The following is a 24,676-nucleotide window of genomic DNA, read 5'->3' on the forward strand; positions in this document are numbered from 1 at the left end:
TAAACCTGTCCTATCCATGTACCTATCCAAATGTTTCTTAAACGTTGCCATCGTGCCTGCCTTTCACCAATCTTTCCACCGCCCACTAGAAGTGACAAGACAGCCACCTTTGTCTGCAGATGCAGAGAAGTGTGTTCAACTCTGGCTGAACAACTAACTCTTATGTGTGGACTCGATTAGAAGAAGAACATATTGAGTGGCGGTGCTGGCTCAATAGACAATAGACAATAGGTGCAGGAGTAGGCCATTTGTCCCTTCGAGCCAGCACCGCCATTCAATGTGATCATGGCTGATCATCCCCAATCACTACCCCGTTCCTGCCTTCCCCCCCATATCCCCTGACTCCGGTATTTTAAGAGCCCTATCTAGCTCTCTCTTGGAAGCATCCAGAGAACCTGCCTCCACCTGAGGCAGAGAATTCCACAGACTCGCCACTCTCTGTGAGAAAAAGTGTTTCCTCGTCTCCGTTCTAAACGGCTTACCCCTTATTCTTAAACTGTGGCCCCTGGTTCTGGACTCCCCCAACATCGGGAACATGTTTCCTGCCTCTAGCGTGTCCAAACCCTTAATAAACTTAGTGTTTAAGAGGGAACTGCAGATGCTGGAGAATCGAAGGTTACACAGAAAAGCTGGAGAAACTCAGCGGGTGCAGCAGCATCTATGGAGGGAAGGAAATAGGCACCTTAATAAACTTATATGTTTCAAGGCTCGAAGGGCCGAATGGCCTACTCCTGCACCTATTTTCTATGTGACTATGTTTCCTACACATTTCGTTTGCTTTCCCACCCTGCCTGTTACTGGGCGCCGGGGACACAGCGTCTTTAGCGACGGGGAGGCGGAGACAGGCAGCAAGCCGCATGTTATATAAAGGGGAGGAGAGGCGTGGACGCGCAGTGAGTGAGTGAGCGTTGAGCCTGCAGAGTAACAGCGGGTCGGGATTGCGTTTATCCCCTCTCGTCTATCTGTCTCTCGCTCTCTTTTTTTTTGCTCTCGCAGGTGTGAAGGAAGGTGTCGGCGATGGCTCGGGGCTGCGCTAGCAAACTGCTCGTCTCTGTGCTGGGAGCCTCCTTCACTTGCTTGTTGGTTCTGGTGGTGGATCAGCGGCAACCGACGCCTCTACAGAGCGGGCTGCAGCTCCGGAGCCGCTCGCTGCACAGCTGGCAGAGCCCGGGGGAGGAGGATGGGGAGGGGGAGTTGGTGGTGGTGGGGGTGGGAGAGGCAGCTACAGCTACCGAGCAGCCCCGGCCACAGAGCGCCTCCGGTCCGCAGCCCAGAAGCTTGAGAGATTACTTCACTGAGCTGAGCCGGGACAGGGACAGGCAACAGGGCGCCGCGGCCGAACTCAAGCCGCTGTTACAGCCCATTGGGGCGGCTGCCACCCCACTGCCGTTCCGGGACGATATCACCAGCGGAGACCTCTTCATCGCGGTGAAGACCACCAAGAAATTCCACCGCTCCCGGCTGGAGCTGCTCCTGGACACCTGGATATCCCGCAACAGAGAGCAGGTAAGCGGGGGCGAGAGGGTGGGACAGGTCGGGGGGCGAGAGAGGGGGGACAGGTCGGGGGCGAGAGGTGGGACAGGTCGGGGGCGAGAGGTGGGACAGGTCGGGGGCGAGAGGTGGGACAGGTCGGGGGCGAGAGGTGGGACAGGTCGGGGCGCCGCTGGACTAATAGTCTCATTGCCTGCAAGTGTGTATGAATCGGTATGAATATCGATTTCTCCAACTTCAAGTAGCCCCTGCACCCCTCCCTCCTCTCTCCCTCTCTCCATCCATCCCCCATCCAACACGCACCAACTTCAAATTTGACTTGTTCCGTATCATTGTGAAGGGTCTCGACCCGAAACGCCACCGGCCATTCCTCCTCTCCACAGATGCTGCCTGAACCCGCTGAGTTACTCCAGCATGGTTACACAAAAAAGCTGGAGAAACCCGCTGAGTTTCTCCAGCTTTTTTGTGTAACCTTCGATTCTCCAGCATCTGCAGTTCCCTCTTAAACACGAGTTACTCCAGCATGTTGTGTCTTATCTTATCTAAACCAGCATCTGCAGTTCCTTCCTACTCATTGTCTGCAACTCGTTCTCACCTCACACAGCGAACAATGGCCTGTTTCCTTCATCATTGTTACTTTTTTTTGCATATCTTTCATTCATTTGTTCCGTATCTCTCCACATCACCGCCTAGTGCCTCTCGTTTCTCCCTCTCCTCTGACTCTCAGTTCCCTCTGAAGGAGGGTCTCGACCCGATGAACGTCATTCCCTTTGGAATTCCTTCTCTCCAGAGGTGCTGCCTGTCCCGCTGAGTTACTCCAGCATCTTATGTCGACCACACTCTGTAGTCCAGGCTTGTCGCCCTAGGGCCATTGAACTGTTTACCCTGATCATGGAGCTTCACTGATTGTAGTCCCAAGACTGAGATGTTGTGAACTGGGTGCATTCATACTTGTATTAAGCGGAGTTGGCCACGTTTTAAAACCCTCCTTAAATGACATCTGTGGAAATAGTATTATCTTCTCGTTCTATCTTCATGGGGGAGGGGGAGGGGGTTGTATTTAACAGTAACCATCTTTAAAGATGAATTATGTTACCTTTGAAGGGCTTTCAAGTTCGGTCTCAAAATAGCCAAATGGAGACACAATGAACTGCAGATGCTGTTTTACAAAAAAAAAGACACAAAGTGCTGGAGGAACTCAGGTGGCATTTTTTGGATGACTTTATCCAGCACTTTGTGTCCAAATAGCCAAAGCGTAGATGTATTGGCCACACCTATCCCATCTCTGGATAGAAGGAATGGGTGACATATTGCGTCGAGACCTTCAGACTCGGACTGAAACGTTACCCATTCCCTCTCTCCGGAGATGCTGCCTGTTCTGCTGAGTTACCCCAGCATTTTGTGACCATCTGCAGTGAAAACCCAACGTCTGCAGTTCCTTCCTCCACTTCTCTGTCCCATGTTCTCCAACCCACTGAGTTACTTCAGCACTTTGTGTCTTTGTCCGCATTGCTTTGCTGTATTGTGACCCCGGTTATTATATTGGTGATTATGTTGTCTCGTGGGTGAAATAGACCATCTAATATTTTTTTTATTCCATAATGTCCCCCCCCCCCCCACTGGAGCCTTGAAGCAAGGACATGCACGCTTTGTCAGCCCTAACCTGATTAAATAGAGAGGTTAACAGAAGCCAGAGGCTTTAACCAGCTTGCTTGAGTGGAATGCAGAATTAGGCTGAGTGTCGGGCATGGCCATGTGTTCCCAGAAACGCTCTTATGGACAACAATAGAGGGGAGAGTAGTAGAATGTGTGCATTTCAAAGCAAAATGGGCAGGGACCTTCAGCTTCCCAGGATTGAAGATTACTTGAATGAAACAGTTCACAGAAATGAATATTTGGTATCCCATTAATATTTCTAACCGAGCTTTCTGTAAAATGGCTTTAATCCGGGTTTGATTTCTTTTTCCACCACCCCCCTTCCACACTAAAAATGAAATCAATATCCATTATGAAATGTGTCTCGAAATGTCACCCATTCCTTTTCTCCAGTGATGCTGCCTGTCCTGCTGAGTTACTCCTGCATTTTGTGTCTATCTTCAAGAATAAAGATTAATGGGGATTTGACCCCAATTTTGTGTTTTCCTCACACACACACACACACACACACACACACACACACACACACACACACACACACACACACACACACACACACACACACACACACACACACACACACACACACACACACACACACAGTGGTGGAGTAACTCGGCAGGTTGGGCAGCAATCCAGGAGAACACGGATAGGTGACATTTTGGAAATGTCACCTATCCATGTTCTCCAGGGATGCTGCCTGACCCGCTGAGTTACTCCAGCACTTTGTGTCTCTTTGGTATAAACCAGCATCTGCAGTTGCTTTTTATTACAAGCTGCGGATTCACTCGACCACCTTGTGATTAAAAAAAAAAAAAAAAAATCTAAACTAGCATACAAGATGCATTTAATTGTCGTTTGGACCCCTTGAGGTCCAAACGAAATGCCGTTTCTGCAGCCATACATTACAAACACATAGACCCAAGACACAACATAATTTACATAAACATCCATCACATTGCTGTGATGGAAGGCCAAATAAACTTATCTGCATCTGCAGTTCCTTGCTGCTACATTTTGTATTTTCCTGCTTCTACCTCTCTCTACCCCCTCCTCTACCTCTCTCTGCCGTTCTCTCTCACTCTCTCCTTCTCCCAGCCTCCTGGGAATTTGGACAATTGGCCCGTGTAATGTGATTAGTGACGGCATTCACTCTTTGACTTGGCCGCACTTTATCAGTTGTAAACCCAACTCTGGAATCTGTAGCTTTTTCCATTGAGCCCGATAGCGCTGGTGGATAAAAAAAGGCGGCAGATTTTGAACCCATTCCCTGCCGTGGGAAGATTCTGTGGGACAATTGTTTCCTTGAAGTCCAGGTACATTCAGAAAGCACGCAGACCGACCGGGGAGCTTTAAAATGCAGCTCTTGAAAGGAAATGCCTTGAATTGTGTAGTCAATAGAAAGAACTAAACCAAGGCTAGATACAAGTTTGACAATAGCATTGTATGCTTGGTTCCCTAGCAGTAAAAGTTGGAACCATTAAATGGACTATTTCTTTATAACTCATCGAAAAGCACCTTGACAATAAACTAAACTGGTCTTAGAAGTTGCCCCGTTTTAATATTTGTGTACGACATCTAAACTATCTAAGAGTGCTAAATTAACCCAAAAATCACTCAAAATGTTCATTGGCTTGATGTGACTCCACCATTGAAAAGTTTTTATTAAATCCTGTGAAAGATTTTTTTTCCCGCTCCTCTCCCCTCTCTCTCCCCCCCCCTCTCGCTCTCTCTCTCCCACTCTCCTCTCTCTCTCCTCCCCCCCACCCCTCTCTCCCCCCCACTTCCCCCCTCTCTCCCCCCACCTCTCTCCCCCTCTCTCCCTACCTCTCTTCTCTCTCTCTCCTCTCCCCTACCACTCTCTCTCTCTCTCTCTCTACCACTCTCTCTCTCTCCCCCCCCCCACCTCTCTCCCCCCAACCACTTTTCTCCCTCTCTCTCTCTCCCCCCCCACCCCCTCTCCCCCCCTCACCTCTCTCCCCCCCCCTCTCTCTCCCCCCCCCCCCTCTCTCTCCCCCCCCCCCTCCCCCCCTCCATCCCCCCCCCACTCTCTCTCTCTCTCCCTCCCTCCTCTCTCCCTCCTCCCCCCCTCTCTCCCCCCCCCTCCCTTCCTCTCGGTGTAAGTTGCGTGTGATGCCGCTAGCATTGTGGGCAGTTTCAGCTCCGTATCCCAAGCCTGAGTGATCGTAGTCGAGCTCTCACGCTGTCTCCTTGAAAGCTAACAAAGCCCCTTTTCTGCGAGGAGAGAATGGAGTCCTGGCCTCTGGTGCCGGCCTTTCCATGGGAACGTGGGAGATGAAGCCATGGATTTGGAAAGGAGAGAAGTGGGGGTCAGGTTGCCTGGTGATGGGACGAGGTTCCCAGATCACGATGCTCGCAGTGACAGTAAACAGTTTTTCTTCGTCCCTTCACAGCCTGTTGCCCCCGGGTGTAATATCTCCAGTTATAAACGATACAGGCTGCGGTGTTACAGCCCTTAAGAGAAACCCAAGGGTATCCTGTCTTTGCTGGCTTTACCTTGCACTAAACGTTATTCCCTTGTGTATGGACACACTTGAATGACTCTGTGAATGACAATTGTGTATTGTCTTTCTGCTGACTGGATAGCACACAACAATGTACCTCGGCACACATGACAGTAAACAAAACTGAACTGATCTCTCATTTTTACATTTGCATTTTGTGGTGTATTGAGATATAAATACACTCAGTGGTTGTCAGACGCACCTATTTTCTTGCATTGATCTTACAAGTAGTGTTCTCCAGGGAATGATTATTGATTGCAATAACATGTTCAGGTCCTTGTAAATGAATTGTACATAAGGGCAGCACGGTGGCGCAGTGGAGACCCGGGTTCGATCCTGACCATGGGTGCTGTCTGACTGGAGTTTGCACGATCTCCCTGTGACCGTGTGGGTTTACTCCGGGTGCTCCGGTTTCCTCCCACACTTCAAAGGCGTGCAGGTTTGTGGGTTAATTGGCTTCCGAAAATTGTCCCCAAGTGTGCAGGGAGTGGACGAGAAACATAGAAACATAGACAATAGGTGCGGGTGTAGGCCATTCGGCCCTTCGAGCCTGCACCGCCATTCAATATGTTCATGGCTGATCATCCAACTCGGTGTCCTGTACCTGCCTTCTCTCCATACCCCCCTGATCCCTTTAGCCACAAGGGCCACGTCTAACTTCCTCTTAAATATGGCCAATGAACTGTGGCCTCAACTACCTGTTAATGAACTGGCCTCAACTACCAACTAAAAGTGGGATAACACAAAACTAGTGTACACGGGGTGATTGATGGGCAGTGTGGATTCGCTGGCTAAAGGGTCTGTTTCACTTCTGAATCTTATATTCAATCGAAACTGCAGGGCCTAATTGAATAAAAATGTTTATAAATAAATATTAATATTGAGGGGTATGGAGTGACACCATGGCTCGGATTAGTTTAGTTTGGAGAAACCGCATGGAAACAGGCCCTTCGGCCCACTGACCATCAGTTGCCCATTCATACTAGATCTGTTATCCCACTTTTGCACTAACACTCTCCTACAGTGTGGGAGGAAACAGAATTTCTCTGTGAGTATCCACGCGGAGAACCTGCAAACTCCGCGCAGATAGCACCCGAGGTCGGGATCGAACCCAGGGTCTCCAGCGCTGTAAGTCAGCAACTATCGCTGTGCCACTGTGTCCCCCCCCCCCCCCCCCCCCCCCCCCCCCCACCCCCCCCCCCCCCCACACCACACAATTAGCCTGTAGGGGAACTCTGAGCGTTGATGCAGCTGCCACCTGTGGTCCCTTGTGCATCATCTGTACACTGCCTGCAGCAGCTGTTTCAGTATTATATTATTGTTCCTTCTGACTTCTGTTCAAAAATGTTAGCTTCCCTTTCTTTTTTTGCTTTGCGTAAAGGGGTATTGGGTTCAGACGGGAAGCTGACAGGCAGCGGGCCAGGGTATTTTTAGCCGTTGAGTAAAATTAAACAGAAATAACATTTTCTCCTTATTAACGAAGATGTCGCCGTAGAGCGTGTTTGATTTTGATTTGGACTTTAGAGAGACAGCGCAGAAATAGACCCTTCCCCCCCACTGACCAATGATCACCCCGTACACTAACACTGTCCCACACACACACACACATTGGGGACAATTTACAATTTTACCGAAGCCAATTAACCTACAAACCTTGTTTGTCAGGCAAGAACTGCAGATGCTGGTTTCAATTGGAGAGAGGCACAAAATGCTGGAGTAACCCAGCAGGACAGGCAGCATCTCTGGAGTGAAGGAAAGGGTGATGTTTCGGGCCGAGACTGGCGAACTTTAACCTACTTTTATCTTCCGACTTTAACTAACAAACCTGTACGTCTTTTTTGGAGGGTGGGAGGAAACCGGAGCAGCCGGAGAAATTGCACGTGGTCACAGTGAGAACGTGCAAACTCCACGCGGACAGGACCCAGGTCTCTGGCGCTGTGAGGCAGTAACTCCCCAGTGCCGCCCCTGTGATTTTGATCTCCTGTGACCCGGCGTTTAACAAAACACAGCAGCAACTTGCGCACTAACTTGAGTTTGTTTTACTCGGAGTATAGCAAGCAGGTGCTGGGACGGGGCTTAGCATTTGAAGGAACGCCCTCTCTACTGTCCCCACTAGAAAGCATCTGTCAAGTGTTCCTGCACTCTATTCATCATCGACAATGTATTCCTCCCACTTTGCTTCCTGCCTCCCTCTCTCCATTCCCCTGCCCTCCCTCCACTCTCCAAGTGATGGAGTGCTCGCTGCCTACTGAGTGGGTGGAGAGACCAAATCAGTGCTTGGATGGTCCTTTAGAGAATCCATGCCTCTCTGCTCTGTCCTCCCCTTCCCCTCCAACAAGCAAACTCAATGATCAGTTTTAACATCAGGATGGGGCTGCATTGAGCTCACTATAAACCACACTGGATAATCTTGGCTGGAGCGACACACACAAAGGCTTAAATTGCTGGGCTGAAACAGCTGGTGGAAATGGCACAGGACAAATAATTGGGAGGGGGAAGGGGAGTGGCTATTGAAAGTGAGTGCTGAATGCCCAGGTGTATGGCTGGCCCTCCTCTCCCCTGTCACACTGGTCTGTAGCTTTGCCTTTCACTTCCTCCGCCTGTCTCTCTATTAGCGTTTGGTCTTCCGCCCGCATCTTGAATCGGAAAGTTGGGGGGGTGCAAGACTAACTTCATCGGCACGAGTCTCAAAATCCCAGTCTGATGCTGTGGTCCAGTGCAGAAATGAGAGGGGATGCTGGTTGTGTGTTGGCACCAGTATTGCATCTATTCACCACACACTAGGGACAGCTTTACATAGAAAATTAGTGCAGGAGTAGGCCATTCGGCCCTTCGAGCCTGCACAGCCATTCAATATGATCATGGCTGATCATCCAACTCAGTATCCTGTACCTGCCTTCTCTCCATACCCCCTGATCCCTTTAGCCACAAGAGCCACATCTAACTCCCTCTTAAATATAGCCAATGAACTGTGGCCTCAACTACCTTCTGTGGCAGAGAATTCCAGAGATTCACCACTCTCTGTGCAGCAGCCATTACCCTACAAACCCTTGGATGAAAACCACGATCCTGAGAAGAAGAGTCCTGACCTAAAATGTCACCCATCCATTCCCTCCACAGATGCCGCCTGACCTGCTGGGTTAGTTGTTTAGATATACGACGTGGAAATAGAACGAGTCCCGACCTGAAATGTCATCCATCTTTTTTTTTTCCTCTGGTGATGCTGCCTGACCTGTTGAGTTACTCGGGCATTCTGCATCTCTCTATGGGAATGGGGCCACTGCTTGGCACAGTGGCGGTAGAGTTGTGTCCTCAGATCAGCAGAGACCCAAAGACACAGTGCTGGAGTAACTCAGTGGGTCAGGCAGCATCTCTGGGGAGCATGGATAGGTGATGTTTCGTGCTGGGACCCTTCTTCAGGAATGTGTGATGTGATGTACATGTACATTGTCCTCCTCTCTCCTGAAATTCTGCAGGGTTTGATCTGTGTACCAACAATGCTGGCAGATCCAGGAATTCTGCAGCAACTCACTAGGTGGTCATTAAGTGTGACCCTGGGCAAAGCTATATCACTGTGGCAGGATGTTGGGGGTGGCACGAGAACTTCCTATCGGGGTGGACTGGACGACAAACAAGATTCAGGTTGTACGGTACAGAGACAACGAAATGCATTAAATGCATTAAACAACAGTGAGGTTTCCACAATTTTCAGTGTTTTTTTGTTTCTTTGGTTTCTTGTTCATCCAAAATATTCCAAATGGAATTGAAACTGGAGGTGGTGAAGGGAGGGCTTAAGCCAGGAAGGGTCATTACTGGTTTCATTACTGGTTTCATTACTTCTTCTTCTTGCGTATGGCGTGCACAGTCTAAAGTTCTATTTGATTGTGCATGCCAGGTTGATTGCACTAGTCATAACAGGGCGGAGCGGACCATGTGAAGGTTGCAATCTTCCACCCCATTTCATTACTTCAAATATCCTTGCAGTGCAAAGCGTGAATAATATTCTTATGGCACAATTCTTGCAGGAAATATCCCAAAGTTTTCATGAGGTCATAAGTAGCTAAACAAACTGACATTGGGCTAAAGAAAGTGGTGTGTGGGAAGGAACTGCAGATGCTGGTTTACACCGAAGATGTAACCGACACAAAATGCTGGAGTAACTCACTCAGCGGGACAGCAGCATCTCTGGAGAGAAGGAATGGGCCAAGACCCTTCTTCAGGGTGATAGCCTGATAATAAGAAAGTGAGAGTGGGATGTGTGGCAGAGGAGGTATGGTTTAAGGAGGGGAGAGAGTCTGAGGTGAGGTATCTGCAAGGGAATACTGGAGCTTCAAGCCTCAATAGTATATCGGCCAGGATGCACAAACAGACCAGTGGTAAATGGAGTGCTTGCAAATTGTAGAGGGAATTGTTCTTCTTCATTGTTTATACCTGGAGTGAAGAAAGGGGGGGGGGGGGGGGCCTCCAGGTGCTCTGGTTTCCTCCCACACTCCAAAGACTTGCAGGTTAATTAGCTTCTGTAAATTGTCTGTAGTAAATGTGTAGTGATCGCTGGGCGATGGGCCGAAGGGCCTGTTTCCACGCTGTATCTCTGAGTTAAACCCGTTATGCAAGTGTGCAGGAAGGAACTGCAGATGCTGGTTTACACCGATGATAGACACAAAATGCAGGGGGGGTGGGGGCTTCAGAGTGTTTTGCATCATCAGCTATATTTTTCAAGATTTGCATCTGTAGCCAAACTGCCGGTGTGTTGATGGTTGCATTCTTGTCTTGTTTGTGTGTGTGTGTGGCTGCCCGTGTACTGGGTCTATTCTGTACAGTTTACAGTATAAACACCGATCTGCAGTCTCGGGAGCCCAAAGAGCCAGATCGTCTGCTCCAACTGGTTAATCACAGCCGGTTCTTTAGCTTGAGCAAGCACGGCACAAGAAAGGCGACGTCTTGCCTCTATTTACTCTGTGGCCTCTGGAATGTGCGGAGCGTGTGGGAATATTAACTGTTGCTGTTGAGAGTGGCATCGTCGAGACTGTCAATTCACCTGTCTGAGATGGGTGGGGGGGGGGGGGGGGTGGAGAGGTCGGGCATGTTACTCCATGCCTGGCGTGTGCTGAACTGGGCTGCAATCATCTCGGCTTTCATCAGGCACACTCTGCATGCAGCCCTGGGGCAACGTTGAAGTGTTAGCAAGTTGGGAACGGCAAGTATTTAGAAGCAGCCACTCGTGCGAATGCATCGCTTTGTCTTTTTTTTTCCCCTCTCTCTCTCTTAACACACTTCAAACTCTTTCCGGAGTTGGAAACTTGTTTAACATAAAATAATCCCGCTCACAAAAGGTCACACCGAAGGCAGAAGCAGCCTCCAATCACGCACTAGTCAAACATTCTATAGCATCTGCAGTTCCTTCTTAAACATTCATATTAAGTAAGTAGGTTTATTGGCCAAGTATTCACATACAAGGAATTTGCCTTGGTGCTCCACCCACAAGTAACAACATGACATACAGTGACAGTTACAAATAAACTCAGAAAACACTAAACATTAATAATAATAAAACATTAATGATAAAACACCATTGATCAAGCATGTGAACCGACAAAATACCAGATCAAAAGGAGGCTACAGATTTTTGGCTGTTGAGTAGAGCAACTACTCGTGGATAGAAACTGTTTTTATGTCTGGGCTGTGGCAGCTTTGACAACCCGGAGTCGCCTTACAACCCAGCAGTTCAGCTGGCACGGTGGCGCAGGGGCCTCACAGCTGCAGGGTAAGGCTCTGGTTCGATCCCAACTGCGGGCACTGTTTGCCCGGAGTTTGCATGTTTTCCCCCCGTGACCCGCTTGGGGTTTTCTCTGGGTGCGCCGGCTTCCTCCCACGCTCCAAGGACGTGCGTGCTTGGAGGTTAATTGTATAAGATTGACGGGCTAAATCTTACCCCCCCTCCCCATTGGAATTTTGTGCGCTGAGACCACCAATCTGCGCTGGCCCACCAAACATCTATCGGTGCTTCATGTATTTGAGGGAACAATAACAACTGGTCAGAGTTACAAATTAGTGATGGACCGAAGGCCGGGAGTGGAAACTATGGCGTTGAATCTTTTTCAGATGTTGATGCATTCTCTCTGACCTTTAGTTTAGAAATACAACAAGGAAACAGGCCCTTCGGCCCACCTAGTCCATGCTGACCAGCGATCCCCCACACACACTCTGCGCACACACACACACACACACACACTCTATACACACACACACACACACACACACACACACACACACACACACACACACACACACACACACACACACACACACACACACACACACACACACACACACACACACACACACACACACACACACACACACACACACACACACGGGACTATTTACAATGATACCAAGCCAATTAGCCTACAAACCTGCCCGTCTTTGTAGTGTGGGAGGAAACTGGAGAACCTGGGGAAAACCCACGCAGGTCACAATGAGAATGTATAAACTTTATATACAGAGAGTACCCGTGGTCAGGATCGAACCCGGGTCTCCAGCGCTGTAGGGCAGCAACTCTACCACTGCGCCACCGTGCCACCCCGACCTGTGCTGCAGTAGCAATTTAAAATAATATTTCAGTATTTCAGGGCTCTGTTTGAATGATTATTATTATTATAACATTACCGCGCTTCCTATATTCCTTTCCCGGACTTGTGTTTCTGCGCTTAGCCACAGAAAATGGCTTCCTGCTTTTTTTCCCCTCTGGGTCAGCTGACCTCTTTGTCCCAAGTTCCTCTCGCCAGCCTTCCTGTGTTGGCCGCAATGAATGCTGAGAGAAAACAAAAGCAATTCCTGGCTGAAAGAAAAGAATAGAGTTTGGGGCAACAATGGAGCCGGGAAAACAATGAGCTGTTTAGTTCAAAACGCTGGTACCTTGCGGACGGATTTGTGTCAGATAGCGTTGGCATTCTTCTGAAGTGGCTGGATTGGTGGAGATACTGTATGTCAGTCCAAGAAGCAATATTAGCCACAAATGTTAACGTCAAGGCCATTGTTACACCACTGCCTAAGATAGTGTGTGTGTGTGTGACTGCTCCTGGAGGCCAAGTTGATAGATATTTTTAAGGCAGCGACAGATAGATTCTTGATTAGTATTGGTGTCAGTGGTTATGGGGAGAAGGCAGGAGAATGGGCTTAAGAGGGAGAGAAATATCAGCCATGATTGAATGGCGGAGTAGACTTGATGGGCCGAATGGCCTAATTCTGTTCCACCTATTCCTTATGATGCCTGCACACTAATGCTATCCTACACAGACACACAGACAGACACACAGACAGACACACAGACAGACACACAGACAGACACACACACAGACACACACACACACACACACGACAATTTACATTTATACCAATTAACCTACAACCCTGGACGTCTTTGGAGTGTGGGTGATAACCAAAGATCTCGGAGAAAAGCCACGCAGGTCACGGGGAGAACGTGCAAACTCCGTACAGACAGCACCTGTTGTCGGGATCGATCCCAGGTCTCTGGCGCTGTGAGGCAGCGACTCTACCGCTAATCTAAAGTTGAACTGATTACAAGTGATGAAGAGGAGTGTTAACATGTCTATTGGGATGGCGTTGAGGTGAGCTAACATTGTAAAGGCAAGAAAAGGGGGAGGTGGGGGGAGAGAGAGAAAGTATCAGTGGAAAAACCAAACGAGCTGTTATTTTTATTGTGTTGTGAGATTTGTGGCTTGTTGCCAGAGGAGTCTCTGTGAAGTTGAAGCAGGAAGAAGGGTGGGAGTGTGCAGAGTGATAACTAGCGAGCTCTGATGCAGGCTCCATGTGGACTGGCTTTGCCTTTCCTGAGCAGTGTCTATTCGAGGCGGAGACAGGCGGGCAGACCGGTTTCCGCAGAGAGATTCAGAAAGGCTAAGTGGGCAGTGGAGTGGAGCATTAAACCTACCCGCACCCTAGAATCAGGAGCATTGCTGCCTGCTCAGTTCAGTTGAGTCTGAAGAAGGGTTTTGGCCCAAAACGTTGCCTATCTCCTTTGCTCCATAGATGCTGCTGCACCCCCTGAGTTTCTCCAGGGTTTTTGTGTGCCTGTTCAGTTTAGTTTATTGTCACGTGTACCGAGGTACAGTGAAAAGCTTTTGTTGCGTGCCAACCCGTCTGCAGAAAGACAATACATGATTGCAATCGAGCCACTTGCAGTGTGCAGGTACAGGATAAGGGAATAATGTCATGAAGGAACATGATGAGGGAATAACTGAGTTTATGGCAGTCATCTCCAGCTTAATTCTCAATTGAACCCAAATTCCGTTCATCCTCTGACTGCGAGCTGCTTTCTTCTCTCAGAGGGTGGTGGGTGCACGGAACGAGCTGTCGGAGGAGGTAGTTGAGGCTGTTACAGTAACAGAATTTAGCAGACGCTTGGACACCAGGTGTGTGGAGAGCAACGGTCTGAGAGATATGGGCCAAATTGCAAGAAGTCGTCAAGTTTATTTGTCACATACACATACGAGATGTGCAGTGAAATGAAAGTGGCAATGCTCGCGGACTTTTGTGCAAAAGACAAACAACAAAACAACCAAACAAATTATAAACACAATCATAACACACATATTATTTTACATAATAAATAATGGAAGGAAAAATGTTCAGTAGAGTTAGTCCCTGGGGAGATAGGCGTTTACAGTCCGAATTGCCTCTGGGATGAAACTCCTTCTCAACCTCTCCGTTCTCACCGCATGGCAACGGAGGCGTTTGCCTGACCGTAGCAGCTGGAACAGTCCGTTGCAGGGGTGGAAGGGGTCTCCCATGATTTTATTTGCTCTGGAGTTGCACCTCCTGTTGTATAGTTCCTGCAGGGGGGTGAGTGTGTGGGGGTCACCCCAAGAAGGGGTGAACACTGCCCAGTCATCATGGCTGTTGACCTCCTTGCCATCGATGGCATCTATCGGACTCGCTGCCTCAAAAAGGCAGCCAGCATCATCGGAGACCCCCACACACACACACATTTCACTCCTGCCATCGGGAAGAAGGTACAGGAGCCTGAAATATGTAACATCCAGGTTCAGGAGCAGCTTCTTCCCTACAACCATCAGGTTATTAAACACTACAACCTCCAAATTATTTTGTATGTGTATGTGACAAATAAACTTGACTAGAAATAAGCTATGAACTACATAGACATGTGGACCATTTCTTTTGACTTTGCACTATTTTTTTTAATTTTACACACACACTTGTAGATATGAAAGTGTATAAAATAAATGAACTTACAGTATTACATATTCTACTTACAGTATAACTTGCATATATTACAGGCAATATATGTATATGTGTGTGTGTGTGTGTGTATATTCCCATATTGAACAAAAAGTTTTAAAACTGCTTATTTTCAAACATTTTTTGTGTAATATAGGTTTCACAGAATACTACGTTTACATATCTGTTGTGCTGTTGCAAGTAAGACTTTCATTGTTCTGTTTTGGGACCATAGAAAATAGGTGCAGGAGTCGGCCATTCGGCCCTTCCGAGCCAGCAGCGCCATTCAATATGATCATGGTTGATCCTCCAAAATGAGTACCCGGATCCTGCTTTCTCCCCGTATCCCTTGATTCCGTTAGCCCTAAGAGCTAAATCTAACTCTGTCTTGAATACAAAAAAACACGCATGGCTCTTGAAATGTGGGCAAATGGGGCTTGTGTAGATGGGACCTCTCGGTCGGCATGGATGAGTGGGGCCGAAGGGCCTGTTCCTGTGCTGTTTGACTCACTACAACACGCTTAGCCTGATTTCTTCCTTTAAAAGGCCCCTTTGCCTTTTAACCCCACAACTTAATTTCCCTCGGGAAACCTTTGGCCCAGGTCTATTTACAGTGTGGATTATTATGAGAATTGTCATCCTACAGTTTCATTGTATTTGTACGTGAGGAACAAACCTCTTTAAATGTTCCGGGGGGGGGGGGAGAGGGTGATAAAAGTGTGTTTTTCTTCCGCCTTTTGTGTGCGATGCGACGTGCTTAGCGGGCAAGCTGTTAAAGTAGTTGGGATAAAACCAGCATAACAAACCATTGTGTGTATGTGTCCTTCAGGAATGAGAATGGGCCATAAACAGCGAAATCCGTGTGTCGGCTTTTAAACAGCCGACCTTCAGATTCCATCAGCTCCACATTTTAAAGAAGGGGGTTGAGTGACATGATAATTCTTGACCAGAAATAAAAAACGTGTTCTGGTCTCGTGAAGCTGTTAAGTTTCAGCTAGCAGGTGGTGAAGAGAGAAGTGTCTTTAACTAAAGAACTATAGTTTACTCCCCACTGCCCTCCCCTCTCTTTTTGTTTAAATTGTTCAGCTGTATGCTAAATAGGTTAGCTTCCTTTTGCTTGGGTGACTTAATTCGAGTGTGGAATCCGTGCTATTGTGCAGCGGGCTTTATGTGGGTGAGTAGTGGCATGCCCCGTGTACACGGCAACTTGTGCAGGAGCACAGCTGAAATTATCACCTTTGTTTCCCAACCCTCGGCAGTTCCTTCCTGCCTCTCTCGATTGTGTAGGGAAGGAACTGCAGATGCTTGTTTTAAACCGAAGATAGACGCAAGACGCTGGAGTAATCTCGGCGGGACGGGCAGCGTCTCTGGAGAGAAGGGGCTGGGTGACATTTCGGGTCAATATTCAAGATTTCAATATTGATTACATGTCATCTGAACCTCAGTGAGGCTCAAACGAAACTCCGTTTCCACAGCCATACAAACAAAGACAATATCCTACAGACATACACACAATTCAATTTACAAAAACATCCATCACAGTGAACCCACTGTGATGGAAGGCAAAGTATTTTTCTCTCCCCTGTTCTCCATTTCTCTCCCGATGTCCAAGCCCCAGGCGGGCGATGATAAGTCCCACGGCTATTTTAGGCCGCGCGGGACGATGTACGGCCCCGCTCCCGGTCTAAATGTCACAAAGTTGATGTGATCATGGCTGATCATCCCTAATCAGTACCCCGTTCCTGCCTTCTCCCCGTACCCCCTGACTCCGCTATCTTTAAGAGCCCTATCTAGCTCGGTTACCTGATAACAGCTGGGAAGGGACTGTCTGCACCCTTCCTGTAATGGGGTGACCAGAACTGCACACAAGATGCCAAATCTCCAGAACAAGGGGTCACAGTTTAAGGATAAGGGGGAAGTCTTTTAGGACCGACTTGAGAAAAACATTAGGTACAGGAGACCGAGTTGGATGATCAGCCATGATCATATGGAATGGCGGTGCAGGCTCGAAGGGCCGAATGGCCTCCACCTGCACCTATTTTCTATGTTTCTATGTAAATGCGGCCTAACCAAAGTTCTAAAAAAGCTGCATCCTGACCTTCTAGCTCTTTAGTTTTAGAGATACAGCGTGGAAACTGGTCCTTTGTCCCAGCAAGTCCACGCCGAACATCCATCACTGAACGCTGGTTCTGTTATTCCACTCTCCGCACCCCCATATACACACACACACACACACACACACACACATACACACACACACACACACACACACACACACACACACACACACACACACACACACACACAGCAATTTGCGGAAGGAAGCCCAATTAACCAACAACCCCACACTTTGTTGGAATGTGGGAGGAAACTTCTGCCAAAAGTTAAAACAAATTTGTCCGTTCTCCCTGTGACCCCATGGGTTTTCACCAGATTCCTTCCACACCCAAGAGGTGCAGGTTTGAAGGTTAATTGGCTTCTGTAAGTTGTCCCTAGTGTTGGTGTATGGGGTGAACGCAAGGTGGGCCGAAGGGCCTGTTTCCACGCTGTATCTTTAACGTTTAAAAGTCTAAAGTCCTTTGTATTTGGGGATGGGGGGACTCTGCCCCTCAATGTCCAGCAGAGAGAGGAGGGACCCCAGGCTGTGGTCCGCCCCCATAGAGCCTTGACATTGGCTGCACAGTAAGCCTGCAGGCCGGCGGGGACACATCTAGAGGCCATGTCACTGTGTAAATATGCCTGGGCGTTGTCTGTGCAAACACTCCCATCCCAACCAGCGGCAGCTGAGTGGATGTCGGCCCGTGCCTGTGCCTGAGGGCTTGGAGTCCAGGTGCTGCCTAACCGCAGCCCAAGTCAATAGTTTCAAAGGAACGTATTCTACGGAGGTTGGAAAAAGCCCAAATAACATCAGTTCAGTTCCGTTTTAGTTTATTGTCCCGTGTACTGATGTGCAGTGAAAAGCCTTTGTTGCGCGCTAACCAGCCCGTGGAAAAACAATGATGATTACCGTCGAGCTATTCGGAGTCTAGCGATAGAGATTAAAATGTGGAACAATTGTTACATGTGATTCTAGACCTGCATCAGGGGCTAGAACGCAAATAGTCACCTGGGCTGAAGGCCACCTTGGTTCATCAAATAACCCTTGCATTGTCTCTGTGTCCCTGTCTCTCTCTGTCTGTGTCTCTCTCTGTCTGTGTCTCTCTCTGTCTGTGTCTCTCTCTGTCTGTGTCTCTCTCTGTCTGTGTCTCTCTCTGTCTGTGTCTCTCTCTGTCTGTGTCTCTCTCTGTCTGTGTCTCTCTCTGTCTGTGTGTCTCTCTCTGTCTGTGTGTCTCTCTCTGTCTGTGTGTCTCTCTCTGTCTGTGTGTCTCTCTCTGTCTGTGTGTCTCTCTCTGTCTGTGTCTCTCTCTGTCTGTCTCTCTCTGTCTGTGTCTCTCTCTGTCTGTGTGTCTCTGTCTGTGTCCCTCTCTGTCTGTGTCCCTCTCTGTCTGTCTCTCTCTCTGTCTGTGTCTCTGTCTCTCTCCCCACCCTAGTCTTCACGCTATCTTCCGATGTAGGAAGGAACTGCAGATGCTGGTCTTCACTGCAGACAAAGACACAAAGTGCTGGAGTAACTCAGCGGGTCAAGCAGCATCTCTGGAGAACATGGATATATGATGTTTCGGGGAGGGGGAGGGAGGTGTATGTCCAGGTGATGCACAGGAAAGAGGGTATTTGCAAATTAGTTATCTAAAATAGGATTGTAGTCTACTCAAACAGAATGAGATGCAGTTGCTCCAGTTGCACTGTTTCTGTATGTGTGCGTGAGTATGTATGTATTTATAAGTATGTATGTGCCTATGTGTGTGCATTTATATTGCATACTTAACATACATACACATATGAACATCTACACTCATACATACACATGCACATATACACATAAATATTTGTGTGCGTGTGTAATTGTGTGCACACATGTAAATGTGTACATACACGTACATTCCCGACTGCAACCTGTTGCTCAGTGGTTAAGGTGCTTGGACTATTAAACAGGGCTCCAGGGTTATTAGTGTGATGGCGTCACTGTGTGGAGACGGGCAAGGCCACAATGGCCCCAATGTTGCCGGAGCCCTGGGGTCACCGGTCCCCTTTGTGCCTCTGTCACCGCGGGGCCGGGATGCTGCGGGGAGCACGGCCGGTTGCCATGGGGAGGCAGCGTCACTGTGCAGGGAGCAGGACAACAGGTCTTTCTGTGGGGAGGTTGGCTTCCTTTCACTGCCTCCCACCCTTCACGGTTTAAGCTTGTTTGACTTGTTTAAGCGGCGGTTTGGAATAAATTTAGTTTTTCGATTGAAGTGGATGGAACCGCAACTGGTGCAGACTGTGAATGTGAATGGAAAGGAGAGAGGGAGGGTTGATGAGTAGTGTGTGTGTGTGAGATGGTACTTGAGAGGGGCAGAAGACATTGGTTCTAAAACACCCTGCATATATTTCCGCAGGCATAAAGTAGCATAATAAATCTATGCCGTGTGTGTAGAAACTGGCCCTTCGGCCCAACTAGTCCATGCCGGCCAAGTTGGCGAGTCTCATTTGACCCATAGCCCTCACCCACCCTTCCTGCTGACACCTGTCCCAATGTAATTTAAAAATTGTATCCATTTCCTCTGGCATGTCATTGCAGATGCGGACTGCCCTCTGAGTGGGGAAAACATTTGCCACCCTTCTTAAACACTCTCCTCTCAGCTGAAGCCCATGCCGTCTCCCTTTAGAATCCTCTACCCAGGGACAAAGATAGCGAGTGTTCACTTTATCCCAGCCCCTCGTGATCTTGTACACCTCAGTAAAGTCACCGCTCAGCTTTCTACCCACCAAAGGAAAATCTCCCAACCTCATTGTTCTAAGCTGTTTATATAACGGGCAAGCTAAACGGAATTGGCAGCGGGTATACACTTCATGCTTTTCAATAGGATTCTGCACCAGAAAAATAAAATGTTTACAGAGAAACAGCAGCCAAAACTCTTGAACACTGAACTTTTTTAAAATTAATTTATCCTTTGTTTTTTAATTTTGCAGACGTACATCTTCACTGATGGGGAAGATGCGGAGTTAAAGACAAAGTCAGGTGAGCCGATGGATTACTGTATTGGGGCCGCATCAAGTCTGCGCTGTTCCCATGCCTTGAGTCTGGAACGGGTCCTGAGATCAGGAATGTTTCCAGAAATGTTTAAGGCCTCGGACGTGCAGTGCCATCTGTCAACTGAGATTAATTAACAAATATGAAAGGGATGGCGTTTGATTTTTAAAGGGGTAACGTTAAATTTAATAAAAACAACTAACGGCTTTTATTTAATGCTATATTTAATTGCTGTAAAAATTGCAATATGCGTCACAATTGACTCGTCAAAAAAAAATAGAGGAGATTTTTCTTTATAAATGCCCACTCTTCAAGTAATATACAAATTAATGTAGATGGGGTCGTTATTTGTTTAAGAAGGAACTTCAGCGGGTGCAGCAGCATCTATCGAGCGAAGGAAATGGGCAACGTTTCGGCCCGAAACATTTCATACTGCACACTGTTGTAATACAAATGTTTAGGAAGGGACTGCAGATGCTGGTTTAAACTGAAGATAGACACAAATTGCTGGAGTAATTCAGCGGGACAGGCAGCATCTCTGGAGAAAAGGAATAGGTGATGTTTAGGGTCGAGACCCTTCTTCAGACTGATGTCAGGGGAGGAGGGAGATATGTAGATAAGGAAGTGTAAGGTGTGAAAATGGGACAAAGGGAATGGAGATCAAGGAAATTGTAGAATAGGTCATTGTTGTTAGAGAAGTCAATGTTCATACCACTGGGGTGTAAGCTGCCCAAGCCAAATATGAGGTGCTGTTCCTCCAATTTGCTCTGGGCCTCACTCTGGCAGTGGAGGAGGCCCAGGACAGAAAGGTCAGTGTGACAATGGGAGGGGGAGTTAAAGTGTGATGCAGATGGATCATTAATTGTATTAGATGTACGCTCACAGAGTTATTTCTACAAATGAAATGAGTAGAGGGATCATGAATTGTAATAAATGTAGTTATTGCTGATATTAGAGTAAGGCAGTGCTCAGGTGAGGACTGTATGAAGTCAGTGTATGGAGGAACTGCAGATGCTGGTTTACACTGAAGATAGACACAAAAAGCTGGAGTAACCCAGCGGGTCGGGCAGCATCTCTGGGGAGAAGGAATGGGCGATTGGATGGTCACCGAAATATTTTTTTGAGCTGATTACCAACAGTTCTTGCGCTGTCAGTGATTAGTGATTTAGAGTCTTGTGTGAGTTTGTCACTGTTTCGAAACTACAAGAGCTTGGTTTCTATTCAATTAGCACTTTCCCACAATCTACCACCTGTTGGATGGGGTGGGCCCGGAATAAAATTGATTGAGCGAGAAAGAGAAGAAAGAGACTCGTTGCCATGGCGATTGTGGCTGCAGTGACTCTAGACTGAGGAAGAACATCTAAGCTATTGAGTGGCGGTGCCCGCCTGTGGCCTCCCACCCCCTCGCTACATGGCTGCAGCTGTCTGCAAATTCAATTGTGTGTTTTTATCAAACGCTGCAGCTTAAATAGTTTTAAGCCCGTTAACCCCAGGGTCGGTCATTTTTGTATGGATCTGGCAAAATCCTTTAAAAAAAATAAATAAAAAAATAACAAAAAAAAAATAAATGGTGGAATAAACTGCTATTTTTCTTCTGTTCTGAGATCTTGAATTTTTTTTTTTGTGTAAAGCTATCTGGTAAACCTTGGGGGGGGGGGAAGCACAAAGTCAGGCAGTATCTCTGGAGTCGAGAGTGTTTAACTGTCCTATGCGCTGAAAACTCAACAATGGCATTTTTACTTGCGGCAGCATAACAAGTCTGCAAACGCAGCATTCATCGATTACAGTGGGTGCGACTTTAGGGTGGCACAGTGGCATAGCGGTAGAGGTGTTGCCCCACAGCGCCAGCAGCCCAGGCTCAATCCGGACTGACTAAGGGGGCTGTCTGTACAGAGTTTGTTCGTTCTCCCCGGGACCACGTGGGTTTTCTCCGGGTGCTCCAGTTTCCTCCCACATCCCAAAGACGTGCAGGTTTGTCGGCTAATTGGCTTGGGTAAAATTGTAAGTTGCCCCTAGTGTGTAGGATAGTGCTGTTGTATGGGGTGATTGCCGGTGCGGACGGACTCGGTGGGCCGAAGGGCCTGTTTCTGCGCTGTATCTCTAAAGTCTAAAGGGCATCGTTGAGTCCTCCACTCCCGATGTGGCGATGTCTGGTGTGTGTTCTCGTTTGTTCTATTGTCTCTCGCGTATGTTGCTAATGGACTTACCGTCTCTGCCCGCAGGCCACGTGATCAACACTAACTGCTCGGCTGCCCACAGTCGACAGGCTCTGTCATGCAAGATGGCGGTGGAGTACGACAAGTTCATCGAGTCGGGCAAGAAGTGAGTACCAAAGCTGAACACCGAGTCACTCGGCAAAACTGTGCACTCCTTTAGTCTAGAGCTACAGTGGGGAAACGTGGCCCTTCGGCCCCACCGAGTCGACCAGCGCCGACCAGCGATCCCCGTATACGGGGTGGGGGGAGTGTGTAAATGATGGAAGAGAATACAGATGGGAGTGTGGATAGGGAGCCATCGCAGATTAGATGATTGAGACATTTACTGAGGTACAGTGAAAAGTCTTTTTTATTCTGTGCTAACCAGTCAGTAGAAAGACAATATATGATCATATTTGAGCCATCCACAGTGTGCAGATACATGATAAAGGGAATTACACGAATAACGTTCAGTGTAAGATAAAGTCAGTAAGGTTGGATCAAAGGTGGTCCGAGGGTCTCCAATGAGGTAGATGGTAGTTCAGGACTGCTCTGGGTTTACATGATGGATTGAGCCCCTCTCTCTTTAGTTTAATTTAGTTGAGCTGCATGGGGAACAGGCCCTTCAGCCCACTGAGCCCATGCTGTCCCTTCAGCCCACCGAGTCCATGCTGACCATTAATCACCCAATGCACACATGGTCTATGTGATCCCACTATAATGTTACCCCACTCTGTGTTATACATGTAATGCTGAGGCTCCACAAGGCACTGGTCAGGCCCCATATCTGAGGAAGGATGTGCTGGCTCCAGAGGAGGTTTACCATTATGATTCCAGAAATTAGTGTGTTCGCATATGATGAGCGTTTGGCAGCACTTGGCCTGAACTCGCTGGAGTTTAGAAGGTTGAGGGGGGGAACCTCGTTGAAACGTACATAATAATGAAAGGCATAGATAGAGTGGATGGGGAAAGGACTTTCCCACTGGTGGGAGAGTCTAGAACTAGAGGTCACAGCCTCAGAATTAAAGGGCGCTCTTTTAGAAAGGAGGTGAGGAGGAGCTTCTTTAGTTAATCTGTGGAGGCCAAGTCAGTGGATATTTTTTAAGGACCAATTCTTGGGGGGAGAAGGCAGGAAAATGGGATTAGGAGGCAGAGATCAGCCATGATTGAATGGCAGAGAAGACTCGATGGGCCGAATGGCCTAATTCTGCTCCTATCACTTGTGACCTTGTGAAGTGTTTTGTGCTGTGAGCTGACGGTGTGCTCTCTCTCTCGCCCGCCAGGTGGTTTTGTCACGTGGACGATGACAATTACGTGAACACGCGGACGCTGGTGAAGCTTCTGGCACAGTACCCGCACACGCAGGACATCTACATTGGGAAACCCAGCCTGGACCGTCCCATCGAGGCCACGGAGCGGATCAGCGATAACAAAGTGGTACGTACGATGGTGGGACGTGCGGCCATGGGGTTGTACTGGCACCGCGAAACGCACCCCGTGCTGGAGGAACTCAATGGGTCTGGCAGCGTCCGTGGAGGCAAGACTCCGAACGATAAACCAGCATTTGCAGTTCCTTCCAACACGGCATCTGTGGACGTTTCAGGTCTGGACTTCCCCCAATACCAGGTGCCCTAATGCTGCCCACTAAGGTCCCACATAGGAGATCAGTGGGCAAAATGAGGGCACATGGTATTGGGGGTAGAATGCTGGCAGGGATAGAGAAGTGGTTGAATCTCTGGAATTCTCTGCCACAGAAGGTAGTTGAGGCCACAGTTCATTGGCTATATTTAAGAGGGAGTTAGATGTGGCCCTTGTGGCTAAAGGGATCAGGGGGTATGGAGAGAAGGCAGGTACAGGATACTGAGTTGGATGATCAGCCATGATCATATTGAATGGCGGTGCAGGCTGGAAGGGCCGAATGGCCTACTCCTGCACCTATTTTCTATGTTTCTATGTTGGCAGACAGGAAACAAAGAGTAGGGATTAACGCGTCCCTTTTCAGAATGGCAGGCAGTGAATAGTGGGGTGCCGCAAGGCTCGTTGCTAGGATCCCAGCTACTTACAATATACATCAGTGGGATGAAGAGTTGGGGCAAGACAGGTGATAGATGGAAAACTTGTAGAAGGGGCCCGACCCGAAGCATCACCCATCCATTCCCTCCACAGATGCTGCCTGACCCACTGAGTAACTCCAGTACTTTCAATATCTTATTTCAATATCTCCACTTTTATCATCTGCATTTCTTCCTGGAGTACATGAGGATGGGGGAGTGATCTTCTGGAGGTGTATAAATTCAGGAGAGGAATAGCTCGGGGAGACGCAAAGTCTCTTGTCTAGAGTAGAGGAATCGAGAACCAGTGGACACATGGGTTCAAGGTGAGGGGGGGGGGGGGGAAGATTTTGTAGGAACCTGAGGGGTAACTTTTTCACACAA

At 48.2% G+C, this 24,676-nt stretch overlaps 1 protein-coding gene across 1 annotated transcript in view; it reads left to right on the plus strand.

Moving 5' to 3' along the window:
* The first annotated feature begins 898 nt into the window (after nt 1–898).
* lfng (LFNG O-fucosylpeptide 3-beta-N-acetylglucosaminyltransferase) overlaps nt 899–24,676 on the plus strand; it is a 31,650-nt gene continuing 7,872 nt past the window's right edge. The window contains exons 1-4 of the mRNA XM_055651129.1: nt 899–1,506; nt 19,986–20,034; nt 22,269–22,368; nt 23,525–23,678. Of these exons, the coding sequence (XP_055507104.1) occupies nt 1,018–1,506; nt 19,986–20,034; nt 22,269–22,368; nt 23,525–23,678 (792 nt within the window). The 5' untranslated portion in view covers nt 899–1,017. The remainder of the gene's footprint in view (nt 1,507–19,985; nt 20,035–22,268; nt 22,369–23,524; nt 23,679–24,676) is intronic.

The sequence above is a fragment of the Leucoraja erinacea genome, chromosome 20 (genome assembly GCF_028641065.1).
Source record: "Leucoraja erinacea ecotype New England chromosome 20, Leri_hhj_1, whole genome shotgun sequence".
Lineage (NCBI taxonomy): Eukaryota > Metazoa > Chordata > Chondrichthyes > Rajiformes > Rajidae > Leucoraja > Leucoraja erinaceus.